At 45.7% G+C, this 27,499-nt stretch overlaps 1 protein-coding gene across 1 annotated transcript; it reads right to left on the bottom strand.

Annotated features, from left to right (window-relative positions):
- Positions 1 to 641: 641 nt before the first annotated feature.
- On the bottom strand, positions 642 to 22,678 carry aldh1l2 (aldehyde dehydrogenase 1 family, member L2). Its single transcript, XM_061229168.1, has 23 exons — positions 22,487 to 22,678; positions 20,785 to 20,929; positions 18,141 to 18,375; positions 16,881 to 17,046; positions 16,200 to 16,301; positions 15,658 to 15,747; positions 12,161 to 12,295; positions 11,297 to 11,422; positions 11,005 to 11,096; positions 10,512 to 10,659; positions 9,880 to 9,999; positions 9,655 to 9,782; positions 8,412 to 8,562; positions 7,851 to 7,921; positions 7,283 to 7,388; positions 6,493 to 6,580; positions 6,243 to 6,336; positions 5,721 to 5,820; positions 5,140 to 5,238; positions 4,356 to 4,521; positions 2,881 to 2,986; positions 2,567 to 2,766; positions 642 to 1,829 (listed from the first exon to the last, which is right to left on the bottom strand). Exons 1-23 carry the CDS (start codon positions 22,532 to 22,534, stop codon positions 1,774 to 1,776), a joined length of 2,772 nt encoding a protein of 923 aa, XP_061085152.1. The 5' UTR covers positions 22,535 to 22,678; the 3' UTR covers positions 642 to 1,773.
- Between the last annotated feature and the right edge of the window lie 4,821 nt (positions 22,679 to 27,499).

The following is a 27,499-nucleotide window of genomic DNA, read 5'->3' as shown; positions in this document are numbered from 1 at the left end:
GGAAAGGAAGTCTTCTGAAATTAGGTGAGGTAATGTTATCCTATGTTCGTTCACAAAAATGAGATTTGAGTAAAATGAGTAAATCTACTTCTATTTTCAGAATTATTGTTGTATGAGGGGGTCGTCTTTTTCAAAATAAGGTTGAAAAGGTGTTTAGCTGATGCTGAGAGGCTCAATGTAGTTGTAATAGGTCTCATTTTCTTGGCGGACAACCTTACCCGATGTTTCCCATGTTTAATATCGATCTGTTTTGAAATCTGTTGGAACGCGTGACCTTGGATTTGAACCTGTAGTGTTCTTTTCACAAATCACTCCGCCCAACAATTAGAATTATTATTATTACTTCTAGTCAAACAAGAAATAAACCCTGAGGACCTGAAGTAAAGTTATGAATCCTGTCTTGAAATGAGCCTCGACATGTTATACATTTATACATTTGCCTCTGCTATGTTTGTAAGTATTGAGAGAAGCCGTACACAACCTGTATTTTTCAATTGAATTTCAAATGTGAATATTAAAGTTTTCTTTTTTCATTTTGGGAATTTTTGATTCATTAACTGAAGGCTAATGTTTGCATGATGCACAGATGTTGGAAGAAGGAACTAGCTAAGATGGCAAAAAAAAAAAACAGATAAGAGAGATTGGCACTTATCAGCTTTATTTCAACCAGGCTTGTATTATTATTGATGAAAATAAATGTCCTCTTGTATCAGCATACAGTCCTGCATTAGGCTGATGCTGAAATAACCAGCATTTTATGAGACTGGGAGACAAGAATTGACACATTTCCTGTTTGTCCAAAGCTGTGCATGCTGGGTGTCTAGACCGCCTATACTATTTTTTATTTATTTAATTTGCACGTTAACATTTTTTATCTGCTTTTGGGAAAATCTATATTTCAGAATACGACATGTAAAATTCAGATAAGACGGAATACTTCACTGTGTAGTGTATGAGAGTTTCTGAGTCCTGGTGTGAAATTTTGGATGCAGAAGGATTTCTAACCCAAAATTACACGTCTGTTTCTTCTTTAAATGTTTGCTATGGACATTTCCAAACAGCAATATCAAATACAATGTACAACTCACACATACAAAAGGGCTCTTAAAATAAAGTATTTATATCGAAACTAACTTTGATATGTTGTCCAGTTCCAAGCAGCCTGGAACGCCATGCTAATTTGGACAAGGACTTCAATCCTACTGGATTACGTTTAGCAAGAAGAGATATCAAAGTAAACCTACTCTCTTTAGTTCAAATAAATATAATCTTATTTGTGTTTCTAAATTAAAAATGGCTGTAAAAATATACTTTTTACATTTATATGTGGAAATGGCTTTTGTGCAGTCAACCTTTTCAAACTTTATGCGACACAGGTTTTCCTCGTGATTGACCTCTTCAAGTTGCACTGCTGTATGGTACCGGCAATATTTGGTTCTGACGTCTGTGGCTTGAGTCCGGTCCTGGTGATTGGAGATCCGCTCCTGGGTTTGGTCCTCCAGTCTGCAGTGTTGTGGCTGTGTTCCCTTACGCATATGAACTGCAGGCACGTGGGTGCAGCCGTGCAAGAGGTTGCAGCAGAAGAGTCCTTCTCTCTTTGGAGATCTTTCAGCAAGCTTGCTTTGAGCAAAGCCGGTGGGGTGGGGTGGGGTGGAGGGGGCAGGGGTGTCGGGTGGGTGCAGGGCTAGGGGGGTGAACACTGATTTTGAATGTTTGATTGACGGCGATCACTCCGGCGGGAGATATCGATTAACGAGTCCGACGGATCTGCTCTCAGTACTCCACAGTCACGGCCTTGGTCCTGAGGTATTCGTGAAGAGCTTCCTCTCCTGCAAGGGGCGGAAGAGAAAGTTTGGCACTGCACTACACTTCCCAAGCTTTAGAGCCATGTCTCTGGGACATCAGGCTGCAGTGAATTATGGGAGTTTGAGGCAAAGGGGAAGGTGGAAATGGCTGTTGCTGAAGACAAAGTTTTAAAAGCTAGGAATATAATATTGTCATTCTAAAACGTGTCCCTGTGATAATAGGATAAGTATCCATATTTATATATATATATATATATATATATATATATATATATATATATATATTTATATATATAGGGTTGATACTGAAATCTGATATTAAACCAGAGCAGGGTTTTTTGTTGCTGGGAGTAACCGGTTGCTTTTCCCTGTCGGTGCTGGTGTGTACTGCACCCTAGTGGATGGAAATGCATTGGCCGTCACCCAACCCAGACTGAAGGCCGACCTCCGCTCCCCTCCCATTCCCTCACACAAAGTGTTTTGTATTCATTCAGGTTATTATGATTTTTCTAGATTCTTTGTATGTATTCAGGATTTTTGTTTGATTCTTCCTTAGCATAGTTAACTTGCTTTAAAGATGTTGCATCTATACTCGGGGTTGGGGATTTGGGGCTCACTGAGGTCCTTGCCGAAGCAGGACCATGTCTGTAAAAGGTGGGGTTTGGGGTTGGGGATTTGGAGCTCACTGAGGTCCTTGCCGAAGCAGGACCATGTCTGTAAAAGGTGTGGGGTGGGGTGGGGTTTGGGGGTTCGAGGCTCACCGAGGTCCTTGCCGAAGCCAGACTGCTTGAAGCCGCCGAAGGGTGATGCCACGTCGGTCTTGTTGTAGGTGTTGATGAAGACGGTGCCGGCGTCCAGCCGCTCGCTCACGTACATGGCCTTGCTGATGTCGCGCGTGAACACGCCCGACGCCAGGCCGAACTCCGTGTCGTTCGCCCTGGCCAGGACGCCGTCCACGTCCCTGAAACAAGAGGGGCCCAGAGTGTGTTAGACTGCGACCTTATCCGCACCCAAACCGCCGAAGCACGGTCAGTGTTTCAGTTGCGACGTGGTCCACAGAGGAGACGGGCCTTACCCGTCTTTGAACTTCGATACGACCATGACCGGCCCGAATGACTCCTCTTTGGCGATGAACATGTGGTCCTCCACATCGGTGAACACAGTGGGCTCCATGAAGAAGCCTGTGACCAAACAACCGCAGTTATGGTAACATCATGAACGATGCTTGTTAATGAGCGAGCGCACGTGCCTGAAAACAGGAAAAAAAAATACAACTGCATACCTGACATGAAGCCAACTTTTTTTGCCTGTCTGAATCTGACCAACTGTAATGGCAACATTCTTCCCAACTGTGCTGCCTGTATATTCCTAATTGGTCAAATTGTCCACCAGATTGGAAATGGTGGGGAGCCGTGGTGGCACACCGAGGACCGGGGTTCGATTCCCGGTCCTGCAAAAAGCCAAGTTTGGCCGGCTCTCGTGGAGCAGCACAATTGGCTCGCTGCTCCAGAGGGAGGGACTTGGGAGGGACTTGGCAGAGTTAGTGGATCGGAATCACGGTCACGAAGAAGAAGGCATTTTGTGCTTGGATCGCCAGATGGATTACTGTAAAACTTCATATAATAGCTTGGGCTTTTATTTATTTGCACACCGAGGCCTTTAATAGAGACAGGCTATCATTAGCGACAGGCGTTTATTTAATAAGGCTGTGTTCACACTCGACTTCTTTTTTCAACGGCCAGCACCTTTTTTTCTTACATGCAACCCTATGGGAAAAGGAAAAAGGCGGAAGCCTTTTAAAGAAGTGCAGTGCCCGACACCTCGATTTACCATACCTCATAGAAAATAACTAAAACCAATTGAATCTGAAAGACTCAATTTCAGCAAATCACTGCAATAATCACACAAAACTATGGCATTACTGTAGCACATGGATAAGAGAGTCAAATAAATACTGTATGTCATTCGAATGTATCTGCAATCTTAAAATTCTGACAGTCAGTTCCCCACGTGGACCCGAAATGCAAGTTGGCCCCACAGCGTGTGTCATTTAAACAGCAAGGCACAGAGGAGAAGAGGAGACGAGTATCAAGTAGTCTACCTTATAAAGTTTATTTTTAGCAGCAATTTCAAACTTTATTTGCATTTTAGATTGTACTTTTTCCTCTGTGCAGGCGCCATTGCGATCCAACTCCTTCTCTGGGCGATCAGCAAATGTTACGTTGCAATGCAAGTAAAAAAAATAAATAACGGTAAACATTCTCAAACTGCCGTTTGACCCGGTTTCTAATTGAGATCGGCATTTATTCGACAAAATGTAATGCTATACCCTGCTTATATTAGGGACAGATGTCTATATGGGACTCGGCTTTGAATTGAAGTTTTAGCAAAAGATGCGAAGCAATCCTTTAGTGATCCTTTACGTGATCAACGTTCGCGTTTGCTTGTTAATTTGAACTTGCTTATTTTTGGTTTGGAACGTCAGCCCAGCGGAGAGTCGCTCTGACAAACCACAGGTTTTACGCACAGTGCAGGGCAGGGACGTCCTACCTGGCCTGTCGACCTGCTGTCCCCCGTAGATCAGCGTGGCCCCCTCTTTCCTCCCGATCTCGCAGTACTCCAGCAGCTTGTCCATGTGGGCTTTGTGGTTCTGCGGCCCGTGGTCCGTGGAGCGGTCCAGAGGGTCGCCGATCTTCATCTTCTTGATCTCCTCCACCTCGAGCGAAGAGTGAAGGGGGCAGAGTCACTGAGACGAAGTACACAAGACTTTTGCTCTCGCAATGATCATGTGAATGAATGCTGTGATACTTATTTGTTAACATTTCATGACATTATTTCATGACATTATTTGGCTGATGCTTTTATCCAAAGCGACAGTTGATTAGACTAAGCAGGAGACGATCCTCCCCGGGAGCAACGTGGAGTTAAGGCCTTGCTTAAGGGCACCAACGGCTGTGCGGATCTTATCGCGGCAACACCGGGGGATCGAACCACCGACATTGCGGGTCCTAGCCACGCATCTCTCGCGTGTATAGGGTTGATTGACTGAGCGTTGCGTGCTCTGTTAAAGCAATGCCCTGTTAATGTCCCGCCTAGTTACCCTAACCTGCATTACTGCCGTGGAACTGTGGGGGGAGGAACTTGCAAGGGCACAAGGAGAACATCCTATCCACTGCGCCAGTGAGTCGCTTGCGTGAACCTGATCAATGACTCCTGGCCCTAGCTCCGTTCTTGGAGGCGTGGTCCACGACCACACGCCGGGTTGCGTTTTGTTTAGGTTTTGAACGGCGAGAGAGGAAATCCCATGCAAGAAAAACAAGGATTGAAGTCTCACCACTCTGCTGATGTACTCGTCGTGAATGGACTCCTCCACAAACAGTCGGCCGGCGGCGATGCAGTTCTCTCCTTTGTTGAAGTACACGGAGCTCATGCCCTGAAATGGAGGGTTTGTTTCAGACCAGGAAAATGAAACGTGAATTTCTTTTGCTCGAGGTTTGTTTGTTTGTTTGGGGGGATGGGGGAGTAGACGATGTGGACATGAACAAAAATTCAGAAGTTGATTCAGATTCAACTTTTCAACCTTTTGCATACATTTAGAGAAAGGTCCACCTGGAAGACTTCTGTGTCAACTTCTGCCCCTGAATTATAATGCTGTGCTAACTGTCGTTTGAGACCCCTCCTCCTGCCTTCTGCCCCCCATCTGCTCTCACTTGCCTTCCATTTTTACCGTACATCAAAGCTCTGCATCCAAATTAAATCGTTTAATTTTTTTCTGACCATAGATTTCTAGTCTCATTTTCATTTCATGTCATGGTGAATGTGAAATGCGAGAAAGATAAAGATGAAGTTTTGCGCATGGTCTGTAAGTGGGAGAAAGTCCCTGTCCTGAGACGTCTGGCAGACTCGCATGCTTACCATGCGCACAGCCTTGTCCATGTCGCAGTCGCTGAAGATGATGAGAGGGGACTTACCCCCCAGCTCCAGAGAGACCTTCTTCAGGTTACTGACCGCACAACTAGGAGAGGAAGTGACATGTATATGACCAGGAAGTTCAGTAGGCCGAGTATTTCAGTTACTCTACCACCTGGCTATACGCATTCATAAGAACAGTAGATTTTATTATTTTATTGTAGGAAAACTGTGGTTTGTACTTTTACTAAGACTGTGTGATATTTGGGGTGTGTTGTTATGCTTTTCTTACAGATGGCCTACATTGTAGCCACAGGGTCTCTAGGTTTTGTTTTTACCTTTGCCAGTGCAGAACCCAGAAACCAGACTCTCTAATAGCATTTGATGAGATGACAGAAGACTGAGTGACGGTGGAAACCTGTAAACCCTCCAGCTCTCCCAAGGGCAAGTGTGAATGGACACCACATCCTACAAACCATGTCAATACGATGCCGGTTGAGGGAAAACGTTTGGCTGGCCTGTTCTTACCTCTTCATGATCTGCTTGCCGATGGGGGTGGAGCCGGTGAAGCCCAGTTTGCGGATGTCGGGATGGTCGGACATGCGCTGCCCCACCAGGCCGCCTGCAAGAGAAGAGCACTGAGCGGTACTGCCTGAGGCCTGCTCCAGGCTCCTGGAGGACCTTGCTTTCCCACAATCCCTCACCCCTGGTACTGAGGCCTGCTCCCAGGCACCTGCAGGTGCCCCCCAACCCCCCACCCCTTCACTCCTCTCTTTACCTGAGCCCGGCACAATGTTGATCACGCCCTTGGGAATGCCGGCCTTGACGGTCAGTTCGGCGAACTTCAACGCCGTCAGTGGGGTCACCTGTGAAACCAGGTGAGCCAACATCTATGTAAGCAAAGTCTGGCTACAGTAAACTGTGGCCCCATTCATTACATTACATTACATTAGATTACAGGCATTTAGCAGACACTCTTATCCAGAGTGATGTACAATTAAGCTAAATACTGCTAAATATGTTTGTCCCTCCTCATTTTAGTGGTTAATATGGTAGTTGTAATATGTTGATACGTCCTTGTTTGTTGACATTGGCGATCACCGTTTGTGCCCTCGTGAATATTTGAGATGCGAGATGCGGAGCAAATACCACTGCTTTTTACAAATTTACTGACAGCTGTCGATGCAGGAGCGAGTCCTGTTACTCGTTCACACATTATTGGCATTTGGCAGACGCTCTTATCCAGAGCGACGTACAGTTGATTAGACTAAGCAGGAGACAATCCTCCCCTGGAGCAGTGCAGGGTTAACAACCTGGGTTAAGGACCTTGCCCAAGGGCCCAACGGCTGTGCGGATCTTATTGTGGCTACACTGGGATTAGAACCACCGACCTTGCGTGTCCCGGTCATTTACCTTAACCACTAAGCTACAGTCTGCCTACATAATGTGGTTGTGTACAAACACAGAACATGTACGACTCCCGTTATTAACTTTGTTTGCTGAGCCCCGAAATACGAATGTGAACAGGGCCTTATAAATGCGAGATGGTGACAGACAGGTACTCTTACCTGAGCAGGTTTCAGGACCAGCGTGTTCCCAGCAGCCAAGCAGGCCGCACTCTTCCACGCTAGCATCATCAGAGGGTAGTTCCAGGGGATAACGATGGCACACACCCTACCACCGCGCAAACAACAGAAGCACTGTGTCAGTGTGATTACCATCCAGGGCCTGATAAAGGCTATTTCATGCTTTGCTGACAGTGTCTACTGACAGAATTTTTGTCTGACAGCGTTTTACATTTTTAGTTAGGATACCAGTATCCGAGTAGTGAACTAGTATGCTTCACGTGGCAACCTTTTGCCTAGTTTTTCTACCAATCACAGCTGCACGTAACTTCTGACAGGCGTCACAGGACACCTGTCGCCAACCTTCAACTGTGTCAACTTGACGTCAAAACTGTCAAATGGACATCGGACATCAAAGCATAAAGTACAAATTAGCCTTAACTGAGGTGAAAATAGTTTTGTCGACCTGAGTACAGTACAGTGACAGTTTGACTGAAGTTGTTGTTGAGCAGGAGGGTATTCAGGGCCCTTGTGAAACATGAAAGATACTCAGACTGATGAAGTCTCTCACCCGAGGGGCTCCTTCTTCGTGAAGGTCAGGTTATGGTTGGGCCTGGCCTGGTTGATGGGTATCGTTGTGCCCTGAAGGAGAACAAAATATATCATAATGCATACTTCCATAATCCCCTGCCCCCTACAATGGTGGATGACATTATAAGATGCATGTTATGACTCAAGTCGGTGGAGAATTTGCTTTGCAAGCTGTAGTGAGAGTGGTAGTCTGTTGGAGAACTTGCAGGACATGCAATAAGAACAATCTTAATGAATATTTACATAAATATTCCAGCAGGATGTGGACAATGATCCAAAACAGTGATATTTTTAGCTATCTTGAAGAATTATTACCTAGCGAGTCTAATTGCTGGTCCTGTAAGAAATTGTTGTAAGGTCAAGAAGCTATTCAGTCCAAACAAGGTTCTTCTAAACTAAATGTCTACTTAACACATATACCCAAGGTGGTGGACTGAAAAATGTTCCTCTCGACCCCCTTGTTTTCCTTTCCATAGTCCCTTTCCGGTATTCCCCATGCCGTCCTCCCCTTTCTGCAGCAGCCCGGTCAGGTTCGCTGTACCTGGATCTTGTCGCACCAGCCAGCAAAGTATCTGAAGGTCTGGATGGACATTCCCACATGGGTCTTCAGGGCCAGCGTGTAGACCGCCCCCGAGTCCATGGTCTCTATGGTGGCCAGCTCCTCCTGGTGCTCCTCCATCTCGTCGGCCAACCTGGGGAGAGGTGCGGCCGTGGGTCAGTAGTGCTGAGGGGTGGGAACCTGGACCTGTTTCAAGCGAACAGGAGGTCCCAGCTTTGGCCAGTGTTAGGAGTAAGAAGGGGTTTAGGACAGGGATGTCCAAATCTGGCCCTCAGGGCCTGGAGCGCTGCTGGTTGATCTTTTCTGCCTGATAATGAACTGATTAAATAATGTCACTGCCACTAATAATAAGTTCCAGTGATGCCACTCACCTCTGGCACATTCAATCGGAAAATGTTTTGCTGTGGTTTCTTTGACGAGATGTTTTCTCCCAACGGTGTGCAACTTCTTGCAACAGGCTTTGAGGTATTTTTGTTCCCTTTTGGTTTGGAGGGTGTGTCGGGGGTGTAGCCTGAATCGATGATATAGCCCGGAGAACTCACCGAATGGCCTTCTCAGGCACCATAGTAGCAAACCATACCTACCTTAGTCAGTCTGCCCACGGTTTGCAAGAGGATGTTCAACACACCACCCTTTCATTATAAATATATGTTTTGCTAAGTTTTGTCGGGGGCTAAACGTGACCCTGGTGTCCCAGGTCTAAAACAGTCCCCGACTGGAGAGTAAGAATGGACACCGGCAGCAGAACCGGCCCAGAGGGAGGGCCAGATTGAGTTAGACTGTGTGAATGTTCTGCTATATGCTGGCAGTGGTTTACAAGCAGGGCTGGAGAAGTCAGAGAAATTAAGGCCTCACAGGCTCAGCATCACGGGTCCCCTTTCTGAAGGGAAAGGAGGTCAAGAGGAAGAGAGACGCTTCCGTTATTTGGACTCAAACCAGCTGTTCTTCTGATTTAAATGCATGACAATACAGCATCATTCTACTGCTGCACAACCCACTGGGTAGCGGAGTCTCTGGTCTGATACCAGTGTTTGTGAATGCTGGCCAGTACAGATCCAGTTCCTCCAGAATGTAACAGAATGGCAGTTTCACAAAGGGGTGACTCCTGCAACCTGCACCCCGGCTGAAATAAGCACTTTGGGGGGGGGGGTGGTTTCGGTCGTGCAGAAATGTAGATGCAGATCCCAAGCTAGCCTGTAGGGGGCAGTAGAGGCTGCAAGCTCACCTGTACAGCAGTCTTCCTCTATCCCGGGGGTTCATCTTGCCCCAGGGCCCGTTCTCGAAGGCCTCCTTGGCCGCTGTCACCGCCCTGTCCACGTCGGCCACCGACGAGTACGACACCTGGCAGATCACCTGAGCGACAGACAGCACGCCATTGGCCGGGGGGGGTCCTGGACCTCAGGAGCAGGTGCGTTCCACACAGGTGTGACCGAGGGGGGCCGCCACTCACCGAGCCGTCCGTGGGGTTGACAGTGTTGTAGGTCTTCCCGTTCTCCGCGTCGGTGAACGCGCCGTTGATGAAGCACTGGTGAGGCATCTTGACGGTCATGTTGTTGACATCTTTCGTTGCCTGGCGAGGAACGCGAGAGTGGAACGTTCGTCAGATTGCACAGTTTCACAGAGCCCTTGCAGAAACTATAACGAAATTCACTGTAAACATGCAGCCCCATTTTGGAATTGTAATAAGTATTATCAAATTATATATTTATTTACAGTATTTGTAAAAAAAAAACAAAAAAAAACTATTACACAAAATTAGAAAGCCGCAATTTATTTACCCACATATTGTAAACTATTTCATGATAATCTATACTAATATATGCTAAATACATTTGCTTTGCTTCTCGTTTGGTAACTTGCTGTTAGGCAGACAGTGGGCTCTACAGGTAAAGTGATAAGGCTTGGTGGATAGGTCCCATATGTCTAGCTATAAATTTATTTGGTGGTGTGATGGACAAAGCTGCTTTGATCCCTGCGTTTCTGGAATCGTATTCGATCGCTGGAGTGTTCCGATATCTATGGTATGCTCCTGTGACTTCACTGCCTTCCCAGTCCCTTCCTGGTGTGAAATGATTGGCTCACATAGTCGATGATAAGCTCCTCTTCCTGGTCCTCCCCCCGCAGCCTCCTGACAAACATCTGAATGAAGTCCTGGAAGGAAGTGGCCATGTATACATCCTCGTTCTGCAGCTCAACCCCAGCACACTTCTGCTTAATCTCCTCCACGAGTCTGAGGACAGGAGTACACAAATTACTTACACACACACATGTACACAGCATCTAAACACACACACGCACACACACACTCCTGTACACACATTACTTACACATGTACACAGAGTCTAAACGCGCACACACACACACACACACACACACACACACACACACACACCTCTACCCACATTATGTACAAACATTTACACAGAGAATCTAAACGCACACACACACACACACATACACATACATGTACATGTACACAGTCTAAACACACACACACTCCTGTACACAGACAGTCTAAGCGCACACACACGCACACACACACACACACACACACACACACACACACTGGACTGACCTGACCACGTCCATAGACGCAGCCCCTGATTTGAAGAAATCGGTTGTGTCCTCAATTTTTGGAACATTGCTCAAAATTCCTTGCCAAATAGCCTTCAACAAGAATAGAATAACAGGAATTAATTCCAAGAATGTACTTTTTTTATTGTAGAGCAAAAATCAAGGATGTACTGAGGAACCCCTGGGACTCGTTATTGGGGTCCAGGGACTGGTAATGTTGTGTTCTGATTGGTTGAGTTGACAGTCCTTTTTGATGCAGTAGTGTTCTGATTGGTTGCGTTGATCAGGATTACCTTTATCTCTTCCGCCATCTTCTTCTCTTCGTCTGTCAGCTCCACGCTGGCAGTCTCGCCCGTGGAGAAGTACTTGGACGCTGGGATCATCTTCCCATCCTCAAACTGCAGGTTCTTCACCAGGAGCTGCAAAGCATCATGGGACACTGAGCAGTGCTATCCCTGATGAAAATGAAATGTACTCGAAACATAGAGAAATATAATTTTTTTTTCTCTGTTTCATCAAACAATTCACATGTGGTCAATATGATGATTCTCAGCTTTTATTAAAGAGTATTTTTGTACATTTATACATTTTTACCATGTAGCAATTATAACACTTTTTACACATTTCAATGTTTGAGACAAATTAACAAAGACAAATGAAATAGTAATGTTTTGTATTTGGTTGCATATATTTGTATGCCATGTAATCTATCAACATCACCAGATTTCAAGCAATACTAAAACCACTTTGCATTTAATTGGATCTCTATGGGAATTGGGGGTTGGGAACACATTTGTGGATTAAATGGTTTTTAGTCATCAAGGGTCTGAGGTATCTGAATTCACATGTGAATTGTTTGATGTGTTATTTCCTCTCTTTGTCATCAATCAGAAAAAGCAGAAAAGGGCAAGGTGTCCAAACTTTTGACTGGTGCTGTATGACACCTAAACATATTTTGAAAATATTTCCGGTTTCATACGTTACACTAATTTTGTTATGAATATACTGATAATTATTCAAAACAAAAGTCCAGGTATTTGTAATATCTTGCAGTATTTCCCTTTATTCTGAGGAATTGTGCAGCACTGAAATTCAGTTCTGAGCAGGAATCGACTGCTTTTCATTTGTAGGGATTCAGCAGCTGCCGGGAGCATTACCGTTTTGTCGTCGGACCCGAACAGGACCAGACCGGTGCTGGTGATGAGGCCCGGTTTAGACGCCCCCTCGATCGCCAGAGGCTGGCCTGCAGGAACACCTCCGCTCAGCATGGACGACCCGTACAGGGTCACGGGCTGCAGAGACGCACAGACACCAACATGAGGATTACCCCTCAGCTCCCACCGTACAGGGTCACGGGCTACAGAGACGCACAGACACCAACATGAGGATTACCCCTCAGCTCCCACCGTACAGGGTCACGGGCTACAGAGACGCACAGACACCAACATGAGCATTACCCCCCAGCTCCCGCTCGTGGGGCATGACATTACATAAGTTATTTAGCTGACGCTTTCATCCAAAGCGACAAACAGTTGATTAGACTAAGCAGGGGACAGTCCCCACCCCCATGCTGGGGCTTGAACCCACCAGGCTTACAGTTTTCAGTCAAGCACCTCAGCCACTAGGCTACCGGCTGCCCCTGGTGGAAGGCCACATATGAGCGGGTGGTGAATATCACATGGACACATTAATAGAAGCCACTTGGCTAATGGTGGGAGCTAGGAAGGGGGGCACGGGATCACTGAGCATACGGTGGAGGGTCACGCGCTGAGGGTCCGTTCCATCCCTGAAATTCCTATTCATGAATCGATAAATAGCCACACAGGTCGATCCCTGAATTGAATGGAGAAGTAACTGACCCCAGTTCTGTGTGTGTGTGTGTGTGTGTGTGTGTGTGTGAGAGAGTGTATACGAGTGTAAATGTGTGTGTGTGTGTGTGTGTGTGTGTGTGTGTGTGTTCGTATTCGTATTGCAGTAGTAGTGAGGACCGACGTGAGTACTGGGACCTTTCAAGTGAGGACCTTTTGGGTAAGTGAGGACCTTTTGGGGGACATTTTGGCTGGTCCTCACTTTTTTATTCTTTTAATAGCATCTTGAGTCATATATAGAGCTGTATGCTGATTTTCTGAGAGGTCCTCATTTATGGGGTAAACATAGCAAAATAAGTGTGTTTGTCTCTTTGCTCTTTGGTTATTTCTTCGTTTGTTACCATTTTGGAGGGAAAGTTGCTTTGAGAGTAGGGAAGGGAGGGGTGTTGTTTAGATGAGTTTGGCCAGCTTTTCAACAGAAATGAGCTGCCTACATATTATAGATAGCCCATACAAACTCCTCTCACTCAATTCAAATTTGAAATTGTACCAATCTCTCACAGTTATCTTTTTATTACAAAATAATCTATGATTTAAATATAACTAGGTCTATGTTAAATTGAGTTTGTTGAAATTATATATATATATATATATATATATATATATATATATAATGTATATACAGTGGGCTCAAAAAGTATTGGCACCCCTGACAGAAAATGAACAAACAATACTCAAAGAAATTCTAAACAATATATTTATAGACAAACTCAAAATTCCAACGTTATAAATACTGTGCTATATTAATGTTTCAATGGAACCAACAAAAATCATTTACTGATTTAATTAAAAATCAATTTCCTCCAAATCAATGTTTCACCATTATTGGCACCCTTAAAGATTATTGTAAATAACACCTACCATAATTAAACCAGGTATTAAATTCCCCTTATTTAAGTTTATCTATGTGTTAAGGAACTGTATTGAGTGATTACATCACTTCCTGTTTCACTAGGGTATAGAAATGAGGTAACACACATGCAATATCCCTTTGTCATCCAAAACAAAATAATTGGCAGTTCAAAAGAGGCAGATGGTCGTAGACCTTCATAAACGTGGTAATGGCTACAAGAAAATTCACAAACGATTGAATATATCACTGAGCACTGTCAGAGCAATTATAAAAAAGTTCAAAAGATTTGGAACTGTTGAAAATCTCATGGGTAGAGGACGCAACTGCATCTTGCCCCCCCAGGATACTGAGGAGAATGGTGAGAGAAGCAACAAAATCCCCAAGGATCACAGTGAAAGAATTGCAGGCCTTGGTGGCATCTTGGGGTCACCAGGTTTCAAAAAGCACCATCAGACGCCACCTCCATAACCACAGCCTCATTGGAAGGGTTGCCAGAAGAAAGCCTTTTCTGACCACAAGACACAGAAGAAAGCGCTTGGAGTTTGCCAAACTTCATTTACATTATGACTGGAACAAGGTTCTCTGATCAGATGAGACCAAAATTGAACGTTTTGGTCAGATACTGCATCGATATGTTTGGCGTAGGAACAGAGATGCATACAAGGAGAAGCACCTCATACCCACAGTGAAATATGGTGCTGGGTCAGTCATGTTTTGGGGCTGTTTTAATTCCAGAGGTCCAGGGGCACTGGTTAGGATTGATGGCATAATGAATTCCAGCAAGTATCAGCCAATTTTAGCTAAAAATCTGGTTTCCTCTGCCAGAAGTCTGGGACTTGGTCGTAGGTGGACTTTCCAACAAGACAATGACCCAAAACACACCTCAAGATCCACACAGAAATGGTTCCGTGACAACAAAATCAACGTTCTGCAGTGGCCATATCAGTCACCAGACCTCAATCCAATCGAAAACCTGTGAGTCGAAGAGGTCAGTTGATAAGCACAAACCCAAGAACGTGAAGGATCTTGAAAGGATATGCAAAGCGTAATGGTCCAAAATCCCTCCAAATGTGTTCCGTAATCTTGTCAAAAATTACAGGAAGAGACTCCATGCTGTTATCCTTGCCAGAGGTGGTTGCACTAAGTACTAGGTGAAGGGTGCCAATAATTCTGAAACCTTGATTTATTAAATGATTATGATTTTGGTTGTTTCCATTGAAACATTAATAAAGTACAGTATTTGGCACATGTTGGTGTATTACCTTTCTCTATAATTATATATATATATATATATATATATTTTTTTTTTTTTTTTAAGCCTTGTTTGTGCATTGCTGGTGAGGGGTGCCAATAATTCTTGAGCCCACTGTATGTATGTATGTATATATATATATATATATATATATACACATACATATATATATACACATACATACATATACATATATACAAATTCATATAAATCATTGAATCTGTGAATTTATAAAATTGCTATATTAGCAGTAATAAAGCAATGGCCTGCTACCAGTTTTACATACTATAAAATAATATCAAATTATGTATCATATATATGTGGAATATTTAGTGATAGACAGAAAATGAATAGCACTTGTCATTGTGAGTGTGTGTATGTGAGTGTGTATGTATGTGGTTGTGTGTCTGTGGGTGTTTGGGTGTTGTGTGTATGTGAGTGTGTATGTGAGTGTGTCTGTGTATGTGAGTGTGTATGTATGTGGTTGTGAGTATGTGAGTGTGTATGTGTATGTGGGTGCGTGAGTGTGTCTGTGTATGTGAGTGTGTATGTATGTGGTTGTGAGTATGTCAGTGTGTATGTGTATGTGGGTGCGTGAGTGTGTCTGTGTATGTGAGTGTGTATGTATGTGGATTTGAGTGTGTATGTGGGTGCGTGAGTGTGTGGTGGGAGCCTCTCTACCTCTCCGTTGATGACGGTCCAGGCCCCAGGCACCTTGTCATGGCCGCGGATCCAGTTGTGGATAACCGCCGCAGGCTGTGCGAGGTTGACCTGTAGGGTCAGGGTCTGGGTTAGAATTCGGGTGGAGAACCTGAACTTGACCGACACCTCCCTCGCCTCTCCTGGCCCTGAGAGGGTGAGATGACCCCCTCTGCGGGCCCTTCTTGAGCAGCCCTCCAGGAACTCCAGGGACAGCTGCCAGCTGAAGCATAGTTGGAAAACCAAACCCGCTAGGGCCATGGCCTTAAATATCTCCTGAGGAATGTCTCCGGTATCATCTCCCGTCCACCCCCCACCTGCAGCCCAGCCCCAAGCTAATCTCCCTCAACTCTCAACTGCCTCAAGACAAATTCCTATAGGTTTACGGGATGCCCACTTAACAAGCCACTTCCAAGTTACTGAAGATGTTTACTTTCGGGCCCGACTCTGTGAATGGACAGCTGCCCCCTTCCCCAGAGCCTGCCCCACACCCCTCAGCACCTGGCCCTGTGTCGGCGGCTCACCTTGGCGTTGGACCTCTTCTGTATCCCCTCGTAGCTCGCCCCCTCCTCTGTCTGCGGGATGCGTGGGGCCTTCCCATCTGCTATCAGCTGCACCGCCTCCACCTGCACCGCCCACCCAATGCACAGTTAAGGGCCCGTCCACACCAAGGACTGCAACTGTGAACAATAACTATAACAGTAACGGTGTGAGCATCCACACTGATGAACGATAACATTCTGCAAAGGGCCAATTTGAATGTGAGGCCTTGTACATACGGATGAATTTTGATTTGTCAGTGTTTCTGTTGTTTGTGCAGCTAGGGGAAAAAAAGTATATATTTATACTTATCGTTATAGTTATAGTTCTTGGTGTGGATGGGCCTTAACAGTAATGGTAAATGGTCTGCATTTACATAGCGCCTTTATCCAAAGCGCTGTACAATTGATGCTTTTCATTCACTGAATCGCACACACTCGCACACCAACGGCGATTGGCTGCCTTGCAAGGCCCCGACCAACCGACTGACCTTACAGTACATACTCCTCCACCTGCCCTGTTAATAGAACCTATCGTTCATCTGACAAAGCGGCAACATCCTCAGTTTCAAAGCAGGCTTCAGCAATTTCCCCCCCCCCCCCTTATCATGAGCTAAGGTGACCATTGACTTGCTACGAGCCACCCGGTGTAATCTCCGCGGTTACCATGGCCTTGATGCCCTCTGGGAACAGGAAGCGGTTGTACAGGGAGTCCACGGTGTCGTTGGGCTCCACCGGACACTCCCTCTGGAGCAGGACGGGCCCGGTGTCCAGCCCGTCGTCCGCCCAGAAGACGGAGAACCCCGCCTTCTTGTCCCCCTGGATGAGCGTCCTGAGAAACACACAAGAGCCTGGTCACCCTGGCTCCATCGTACAAACGCCCACTCTGCCCTCGATGCACTGCCCCTGACTGTGCATCAGCCGCGAGCAATGCTAGAGCCCCTGACAAGTGACAGGTAATGGGCGCCTTTTGAATTCTGTTCCTCTCATAGGAGCACACGTGATATGTATTGATACAGCCGACATTCAGCATTATTCAAGTTGCTGGTTGTCTTTGTGATATGTGTGTGGACTCAACAGGAGTATAAAATGTGGGGACTTGGACCCCGCAAGGCTTTCTTGTTTAGTTTTTGCGGTTTAGGGGACACAGAGAGGCCTCTACTGTAGATTGGGTAAGGGGTTCAACCCTGTGTGAATGCTGTGGGACACTTTCTTGCAGGACACGGGAACAGCCTTTACTCTCACTGCTGCTCTTTCTGACACCTGGCCCTGTCACAGCAGAGGGAACGGGGTGGGATTGGGAATAGATCCCAATCCTGGGAAGAGCTTCAGGGATCTGCACGTTGCCGGAGTATTTTTAACTTTATTGCACAGTCATCTGTGCCACTCCGTCTAAGCCAAGTCACAAAAACATCCATCTCCTCTGCTCCAGCATGTCAACGTGCCATTTCAACTCTGGCAAAGAGGGGCTTAACTATAGCAGTTCGGCTTAACTATCGCAGTTGGGCTTGACTATAGCAGTTGGCCTTGACCATGGCAGTTGGCCTTGTCCATAGCAGTTGGCCTTGTCCATGGCAGTGGGGCTTGACAATAGCAGTGGGGCTTGACTATAGCAGTTGGGCTTGACAGTTGACAGTGGTTGGGCTGGACTTTGACAGTGGTTGGGCTTGACTTTGACAGTGGTTGGGCTTGGGCTTGACCATGACAGTTGGGCTTGACTATGACCTTGCAGTTCAATGACATAAGCTGACCGCATGCTGGTCTGCTGCTCTCTGGATTTAGTAGTTAATTAGGACTAAGTTTCTCCTTGTTAAGTCTGCCCACTGCCCATTGATTAGTCTACCCCCCTCCCTGTTATTTCACTCACTCTGAGTGGTCAGTTCCTTCGTCACAGCCCCCCTATTGGTCAGTCGGCCCTTCACTCACCAGTTGATGGCGGAGGCCCCGCGGTGCAGGGGCAGGATAGAGGGATGGTAGATGATGGAGCCGTGGGTCGGGTGATCGATGACGTTCATGGGGATGAACTGGCTGCAGAAGGGCATGACGTTGAGCTCAGCCCCCACCGCCTTGTAGGCCTCCACCACCTCCGGGATGGGCTTGCCCTTCAGGCGCCAGCGCGGGAACTTAAACACGGGCGTGCCGTCCTTCTCTGCCACCACAGCTGGAGTGGGGTAGCAAGAGTCACTCTTAGCTTTAGACCCTCAGGCAAATCACAGCCTTGCAGTGGTCTTACACAGGGTGATGGCAGCCCAGAGACAACACATGGCCCAACACTGACATTATTCTCTCTCTCTGATTAGAGAGATCCAACCTGGAGGCTAAGTTGCTCCATGCTTAAATCTGCTGATGTAGATCTCAGCACTGTTTTTACAATTGGTCCCTATGAGCTGTTGGTCCCTACTTGTGTGAACCAACAAAGTACTTCACAAGTCGTTGGATAGCCTAGATTGTTAGGTGCATAAACTGTTTATATTTTGCCCAAATAGTTTTAACACAGAAATTAAGCAATTTGCAATCGCACGCACACATTGGATTCATTCTCTGGCTTTTAAAACCATTTTCTCACAGACCACGCCTGCTCGTGGCACTTCCCAGCCTCTCGTACGGCTTGTGGCTACAGTGGAATCGTGGCAGACACCTCTGTTTAAAAACTATTTCCGACCCCCAGTCCGGGAGCCGCTTGTCACGCCACACACGTCTGATTGTTGAAATGATCTGGCTCAGTCTCACCTGAGTCTGTTACCTGACCCTTAACCAAATGAGCCATTGCCAGAGAAACGTGTCAACATTTTCATTGTCATTTGAATTGTCGCTCTGCGCGTTTCATCGGTAGCTCCGGGTCCAGCGGTAGGAAGGTTGTGGCAGCAGCAGGTCACACCAGGGCTTAGGGAGAGGTCTCACAGGCACGGCTGCAGGTTACCGGGGGTGACGGTGTTACATCACATTTGTGGCATTTGGCAGACGCTCTTATCCAGAGTGACGTACAGTTGATCAGACTAAGCAGGAGACAATCCTCCCCTGGAGCAATGCAGGGTTAAGGGCCTTGCTCAAGGGCCCAAAGGCTGTGCGGATCTTATTGTGGCTATGCCGGGGATCGAACCACCAACCTTGCGTGTCCCAGTCATTTGCCTTCACCACTACGCTACAGGCTGCCCCTGTTGATCTGTTAACAAGGCCACACACCCTGTGGAGCACAGCACAGCCAGACTACAGGACTACAGCACAGCCAGACTACAGGACTACAGCACAGCCGGACTACATGACTACAGCACAGCCAGACTACAGTATACAGCACAGCCAGTCTACAGGACTACAGCACAGCCAGACAACAGCACAGCCAGACTACAGGACTACAGCACGATTTGTACAGATTTGGATTCTGGGCATTCTCGCATTGCTGAAGAATGTAGTCAGTCTTATAGCCCCCAACGTGCCCGCACACACACAGGCACCAAACACACAGGCAGTTCCTGATGTGTTCCTGTGTGTGTGTTTATGTAATCGTGTGGTCGCATTAGAGAAATCTGGCCTTGTCTGGTCTGACCCAGCCCCGCTCTGCTACACTCGACTTTGCGTAGTATCCAAACTTTGACCCCGCTGCTAATCAGGAGCGACTCACACAGGCGGGGCCTGTCCCCTGGAGAGGGGCCAGGAATCCCCCCACCCGCCGTGGGCTATCGGTGCCAGCTGTGCCCTCTGTGAACGGTTTTGGGAGCAGGCCAGGGGCTGGCCCACATTCTCTGAACTGGCCCTTTATCAAGGTCATTTTTACCTTGGCCCAACCAACAGCTGCAGCAGTCCCATGCAACAGGAACACAGGTGGTAGGGAGATGGCCAGCATACTTCCGTGTTTTTCAACGCAGAGCAGTTCCCCTCCCCAAAGTCTCACCTCGTAGTGGGCCAATCTATAACTTTAACCATCCCCTAATCTAGTCAAATTCACACCTTTGATCAAGGGCCAATCTACAACCTTGTCCACTCCCCTAAACTACTCTGTAGCTCTGTGTTATATCCTCTACACCAGGGGTGTCAAACTGGGTGCCTGCTGGTATTTGGTGTGCGTCAGCACGAGAGATGAATTTCAAAGTCTTTCATTGGCTAAAGAGTCCTTGTCCTCAAGGCATTAATTGGCTGCTGATTGAAAGGAAACCACAAATGCCCGCAGACACTGCAGCCCTCCAGGACTGGAGCTTGACACCCCTTGGTGTTCGAGCTTGGAAGTTCGAGCACAAACTGCAAATGGACTCTCGTGTTTTCTTGCTCAACGGCCCAAACGCTGCACTGGTCTTATTGTGGCTAGACCGGGGCTTGAACCACCAAACCTCCAGTCATGTACCTTAGCCACTAGGCTACAGGCTGCCCCTCCTCAGCTACAGGCTGCTGATAAATGAGCCCCCCCCCCCCCCCCAAAAAAAAAAAAAATCGAACCCTCATCCACACCTCTGTAGGATAGAGATAATGAGGTGTGGTTTATTTTCTGACACTCCCCCTGCTCCCCCGCTTCCCCCTCCCCCTTTGCTGGACACGGAGGCCTGGTCCAATCCAGGCGGAGAACAGAGCTGCCACTCACCCAGCGGGTCTGCCTTCCCGTCCTTATCCGGAACGGTGAACACGCCCACCACCTTGTGGCCTTGCTTCCGCAGGTTGGTGTAAACTTCCTGTCCGAAAAGGCTCTGGCCAATCAGAGCGAGCCTCAGTTTGTTTTGGAAGTACGCCTGTGTGTGGGGGGGGAGAGGGGGGAGGAGAAGAAGGAGAAGGGCATGAGGGGATGAGCAGAGCTCCATCCTGCCTAGCCGTGAGGTCACTCTCTCCGCAACCATCAGACACACTTCTGTCAGGATATACTGTAACATACTTCACATACTGTAAACGCATCTACTTTTTTAAATTTATTTTTTCCTTCTCTGCTCTATTTCCTCAGTAGTTTTTGATCACTTCTCTGGGTCCGCATGTGTACATGATGCGTGCATTGTGTACAACACCAGTGCAGATTGTGCATGTCCTGATGACTCTGTCTCCAATGGCAAGAGTATACAATCTAACAGTCTGGGTTAAAGTGCTACTGTATGCACAGTCTTGCAGACAGACTTATCTCAGGACACTTCCGCATGTCACACTCCCCAGATAATGAAAATAACACGGGCCCTTCTGCCAGTATACACCCTGAAGCTGGTTTTATTTGCATGTATGCATGCATACTTAGCTGTTCATTGACAGATTAGTATAAGCAGTTGTTGTAACTCTGAAAGAAACCATCTGTTTTTTATGTTCACCCTAAAGAAACCAAAAACACGATAGATAGTCTTCTATTTTACCGTCACATTGTGTATTCTGGTAAGTGGGTATTTAGTAAATGTATGTTACTGTACATTTGTTTTGGGTATTTGGTTGATATTTCTGCGGCAATACAGTGACCATACATTATACATGAGCACTCAGTACATTGGTGAGGAATCTTGGTCATTCGCGTAGACTGCAATAATACATACACGAGACATGCATTATGTTCAAAATGATCGATAATAAAAGCAGTCCTTGAATTAAATAAATGCACAGACGTCTCCGTGGATTATAGTGTTTGCTGATGCATGCTCTGCTTCGGTTTGCTTCAACATATGGCTGAGAAAATGTGTTCCTTGCGAGCTAATTCTGCAGATTCAAAATTAAAATACGAAATGTTGAAATCAGCGGTCGCTAAATATGATATTGTTGTGCGAGGAAATGTCACAGAGTATCAGTTTAAAGTGAAAGTTTTGCGGCTTCTTGACGTGGCTCGTCAGTGTACTACAGTAGCCTATGAAGTCGCGTAACCCGATTCCATGTGCGTGCTCCACGATTTTCAGGACCTGCTGATGCAACTCGTTCATAATATGCAGGCATACAGTAAGCAGGCGTAGGCTACTGTATGACAACGTGGCGAGGAGGCGATACAAACACTGCTTTTAAGCGATCATCGTAACGTGTCGGTGCGTACAGGAAACCTACATAACCAAGACCATGTCAACAGTCGTGGGTGGCGGCGATGATTTAATTGCGGGTCAGCCCGATTCAAAGTGTAGCGACTCATCACGAAGGGTAACCTACGGTAACCTATAGTAACCTACCACAGCGCGCAATTGCATGCAATTGGTGAGACATTCCATGCTTGCCTTTTCTAGTATCTCAAAGGCAATGTGCGGTACTATCATACGTTAAATATTGATTCATATTTCAGAAATGCTGTAATGCAGGCTAAATATTGCATGCATAAAGAATGATAATCCGTTACTCACGGTGCTTGTGGAAAATTTCCTAACGAACTGGTTAGCTGTCCACAACATGATGGCCGGTTTACTGATTTACGAATTACAGAATACAGGATGTCTCCAGCAAGACGGTGGCCGTGCGCTCCTGGCGACGCACACCTGTCTGTCAAGCGCGTGTAAGTGACAGTGGTAGTGTGAACACGGACCTCCCACTAAAATACCCGACAACGACGGTCTGACACAGTGCGAGCGTGCACGAGCTTCGACAGCGTGCGCGCTCACAACTTCTTTTTCATCATTTTCCTACGCCTGTGCTTCTGCCGTCTGCTGTTCGCAGGGTCCTCGCAGTCGTATATAGCCTCAGAACAGAAAATTCACAGGCGTTACATGGTTCACAACACAAAGTAGACAGAATAGGTAGAATAATGGCAATCATACTAGGGAGATCTTCCGTTCGGGCTCCTGATTATTCATGAACGACAAACGGGATTTGCTTATGGTGGGGGAAAGGCACGCAGCACGGCAAGCTTACGTAACGTCACAGCGACAGTCGCGAAGGAATGTGGTTCGCCTGCCTGCCGTTGGGCCTCCTCATTCACACGAGAATGAACTCGGCCATATTGGGTCCACCTGGCAACAAAATACACAAATATATTAACCCAATGCAATAATATACATATAATTCACAAAGTGTTCCAGCATTTTTTTCTTTTTTCAACCTCATATTTCATCCTAAACACTTCCAAAGCATGCTTAAAAAAAACTTGAAATATTTCTTCACTACACCATCGATACACTCAACTAAATATCACAGGGGAATACAATTCTATTCAGGATTGGCTTCATGCCACCTAATTGTAACCTTGTTTTGAATTAACTGGTCAGAGTAAAATGATACAACACTATCCAAATATACTGGAGAAACTATAATCTGACTGCTTTCCAAAATCTCCAGAACAGGTTATGAATCTGTAAACAAGAACCCCGCCTTGGAATGATTACAAGGTTTTATTTTCCCAAGGCCCTTTGTCTCTGCCTAGGAAAATGAAGTAGCAACGCGCGGGCCTACGCTCCTTATCTTATCTGGTGCATCGACTATGAATGATTGTCCGAATGATTTATTTTTAAATGAAAACATTTACAAATTTTGAGTTCTTTGAAGACCACTAATTAGCACTACTTTTTACTTTTTTTTTTTTGACAGGGAATATGTACTGTTGGAGTGTCAGTGGCCTCCTTTGTGTGTCAGCTGTGGCTGTCGGTAGGTCAGGGTGCCTGCCTCATGCAGACGGGTCCACCTGCGGTCTCTTCCAGAACAATCCGGGAGGCGTAATCAAACACACCGCAGCTGCCCTCGGCCAACTGCCCTGCGCAGGTTCCACTGGTGCAAAGGTTCAGCTGCTGTTCAGCCTGTAGCGTAGTGGTTTAGGTAAATGACTGGGACACGCGAGGTCTGTGGTTCTAATCCCGGTGTAGCCACAATAAGATCCGCACAGCCGTTGGGTCCCACAGAGGTTTACCACACTCAAGCAGCCTGCACTGTCCTGAATGTGCATTACACGATAAACCCAGCGAAAAGAAAAGCCTGAAAAAGAGCAGAGTGTGTTTGTGTTTTGTGTTTGGGCGGCCTGTAGTGTAGTGGTTAAGGTAAATGCAAGGTTGGTGGTTCTAATCCCGGTCAGTGTAGCCACAATAAGATCCGCACAGCCGTTGGGCCCTTGAGCAAGGCCCTTAACCCTGCATTGCTCCAGGGGAGGATTGTCTCCTGCTTAGTCCGATCAACTGTATGTCGCTCTGCATAAGAGCGTCTGCCAAATGCCAATAATGTAATGTAATGAAATGAAAAGGTACATCAGTCCGGCTGTCAGTTAACCGCTCCTCGGTTTTATCGTCAGTTGGTCAGTGAGAGGGGACTAGAGATCGACGTTTCCCCAGGAGGCCAAAATGCGGCAGCAGAGTTGATTCTGAAGTGTATAGAAGCTCAAGTTCACTAAAATGCCTCCAAACTCATTGGCCGGTGCTTCATCCCGCAGCAAGGCAATGATCCCAAACATACACCTATCCCCTTGAAATCTATTATAAACTACGGCTTTATCCTGGTGAATTTATACTATTTTGAACAGTACTTTTAGGTTATGAAATTTATTCACACTGAACTGATTTTCTGAACCGCTCTGAAGAAGAGGTAAGATTAAAAAATATATAATAATAATAATAATAAAATCCTATTAATTCCTTCCTGTTTTGTTCCTCAGTGCCTTTGCTGCAAAACCCACTCCAGTGCACACGCTCTGGTATCAAAAAGCCCCATTGTCCAAAATGGCCGCCTCCATGAACTGGCTTCTCACGCCGCTGAGCAGGCCCCATTGGAATCAGTGCCAGTTCTAGTATATCTCGATGGGCAGTGACGGTAGCTGGTCTTCTCCAAAGGTGTGCGTTTATGGATCGGTGATCTTTGAGCTCGCTGAAGGCTGCTGCAAAGCGAGAGGTTGTTCGGGAAGCTTTGTGCCACAATGCTTCCTGTCTGGAGAGGAGCCCACTCCTGACAGAAATACACAGAAACAGGCTGTGGAAGTGGTCTGCCTGTGCATCCAATAGGACAGTGTCTATCAGAGGTACCGCACTACTAAAACGTCTGTATTAAAGGTACAATAAGTAATGTGACCATTGTAAATCCCTTCCTATCATTGAAAAAGGCTCACTGACATGATGACTCACCCTCTGCTTGTGTTCATTGTCCTTAAATTTGGGTTTCAAAATATACAGTCGATGGCCCGACACTCTGTGCCAAAACAAAACGTTACTAAAATATTGGTGTGTCATACACAGGGTTTTTCTACTTTCGATCTTGTGAGCATAATATTTGCAAGTCATTATTCTAGGTCACTATCTTGGCTCACTATCTCATTAAGTCTCACGGTCTGTAATTTATTATATTATAGTATTATGTAACTTATAATACTATATGATGTAAATTATAATAGTTGCATAATACTGCAGCTGTAAATAGAATTATACAGTACATAAATTATATTTCATTAGCGGTTTACAACCCTTAGGGTTTCTGTGATGTGATAACTTTGGCATGGATGGTGATGTGACCTTCAGTTTCATGATTGGTTAATTATTCACTCTCCCAAGTTGAGTGATCGAATTGTTTCATCACATTTGGTTTTCTTCCACTGAACACATTGTACAGTATGTTTGATCATGTGATTCTTGTAAGTTGAATCATTATTATTACGAATTGTAAGAATCACAGAACACATTCTATGAATTGTCCTTCATTGGAGTTAGAAAACTCCCTTCGTATTTAATACATAACACCTTCTTAAATATTTCATGAACGTTTTAAGATGTGTACAGGAATACGCATATGGAATGGTATGTGACCTCTGATGCAACAAATGAGATTAATATGCCTCTTATACCGAGTGGTACACACCATAAACCTACACAGTAGCTATACAGGGCTTATGAGGTTACTGTATATGGCACTTCATAAGGATAATTAATAGAGAATGATACCAGCTTAAGCTCCTGGTCAGGATATGTCAATGACGAGTATATGGCAGTATATACACTCGGTGAACACTTTATTTGGTGTTTATTAGACTTATTGGTCTTCTGCTGCTGTAGTCTACCCACTTACAGTAGAGGTTTGACGTGTTGTGTGTTCAGAGATGCTCTTCTGCATACCACTGTTGTAATGTGTGGTTATTTGCATTACTGTCACCTTCCTGTCAGCTTCGACCAGTCCGGCCTTTCTCCTCTGACCTCTCTTCATTCAAAATGTTTTTTGCACCGTTCTCTGCAAACTCTAGAGACTGTTGTGCATGAAAATCCAGGGAGGTCAGAAGTTTCTGAGACACTCAAACCACCCTGTCTGGCACCAACAATCATTCCATGTTCAAAGTCACTTTGATCACATTTCTTCCCCATTCTGACATTTGGTCTGAAAAGTAAAAAGTAAAGTAAATGAGTAAAAGTAAATGGCTGATTAAATATTTGCATATTTAATCTACCTAATAACGTGCTCAGTGAGTGTATATGCTTGAAATGTGCAATAGTAATGTATTATCATTATATTTTATTTCCCTGAGGAGAGCCTTGATTATCATGCGGTGAGGGTGTGAGTTAATATTTAACGGGGTATTTATGGCAGCCTGTCTGTACACATTCTGTGGAGGTCAACTCCATTGTCACTGTTCAAAATGGCAGCTTTCCAGTCAATTACAAAGGAAAAGGTTGCTGTTTTGATAAACGAGAAAAAAAAAATGTTCTGCAACTAACAGTGCAGTCTGTAAGTATTTGGACAATGGCACAATTTATGTTCTTTTGGCTCTGCACTCAGGCACATTGGATTTAAAAACGAGGCGTTGAATAACGAGGTTAAAAACGCAGACTGTCACCTTTAATCTGAGGTTATCATTGGATTTAACATTTAAATTGAATTTCAAACAGTAAACAAACCGGAGCCAAAAGTGCGTGTGGAGAAAAGGCTCGGGATCTGGCAACATTTGCGTCTGCGAAACTTTTAACTCTGAGAACTGTCGTCGTGTCGACCTTTTGTACCAAATGGCAGCAGAATATAAGTTTACAATGTTGCAAATGAACCTACGCTTCCAAAGCAAATCAGACTCATGGTCCTGATGCTAATGGTGTTTAGCCACATTTGTCTGGATTTGGATGCCAATTTCCCGCTCCCGGTTGTATTCTGAAATTGATTGCTGTCGTCTTCCATAATCAACAGTGAGTCTGCATTTTAACCTCATTATTCATTATTCAATGACAAAATAATTATTGATGGTCATCTTGATTTTTGTGCAAAGCTGATTCCCTTCAGGGCAATAATGGTTTAGTTAATTAATACCCCCTGCTGGACTGAAAGTGAACCGCATCCTGTAAAATAATTCAGCCACCCTTTGCCATATCTTTGCATGTGGAAACCCAGTACCAAAACAACCAGACCTCGGCTGAACAGCAGAGACTAACCCCGCATGTTAGTGGCATGTGGCAGTTCTTTGAAACTGCAGATTA

The sequence above is a fragment of the Conger conger genome, chromosome 19 (assembly GCF_963514075.1).
Source record: "Conger conger chromosome 19, fConCon1.1, whole genome shotgun sequence".
NCBI classification, from domain to species: Eukaryota; Metazoa; Chordata; class Actinopteri; order Anguilliformes; family Congridae; genus Conger; species Conger conger.
Note: the sequence above shows the minus strand (reverse complement) of the source record. Positions and strands in the feature narration are given on the sequence as shown.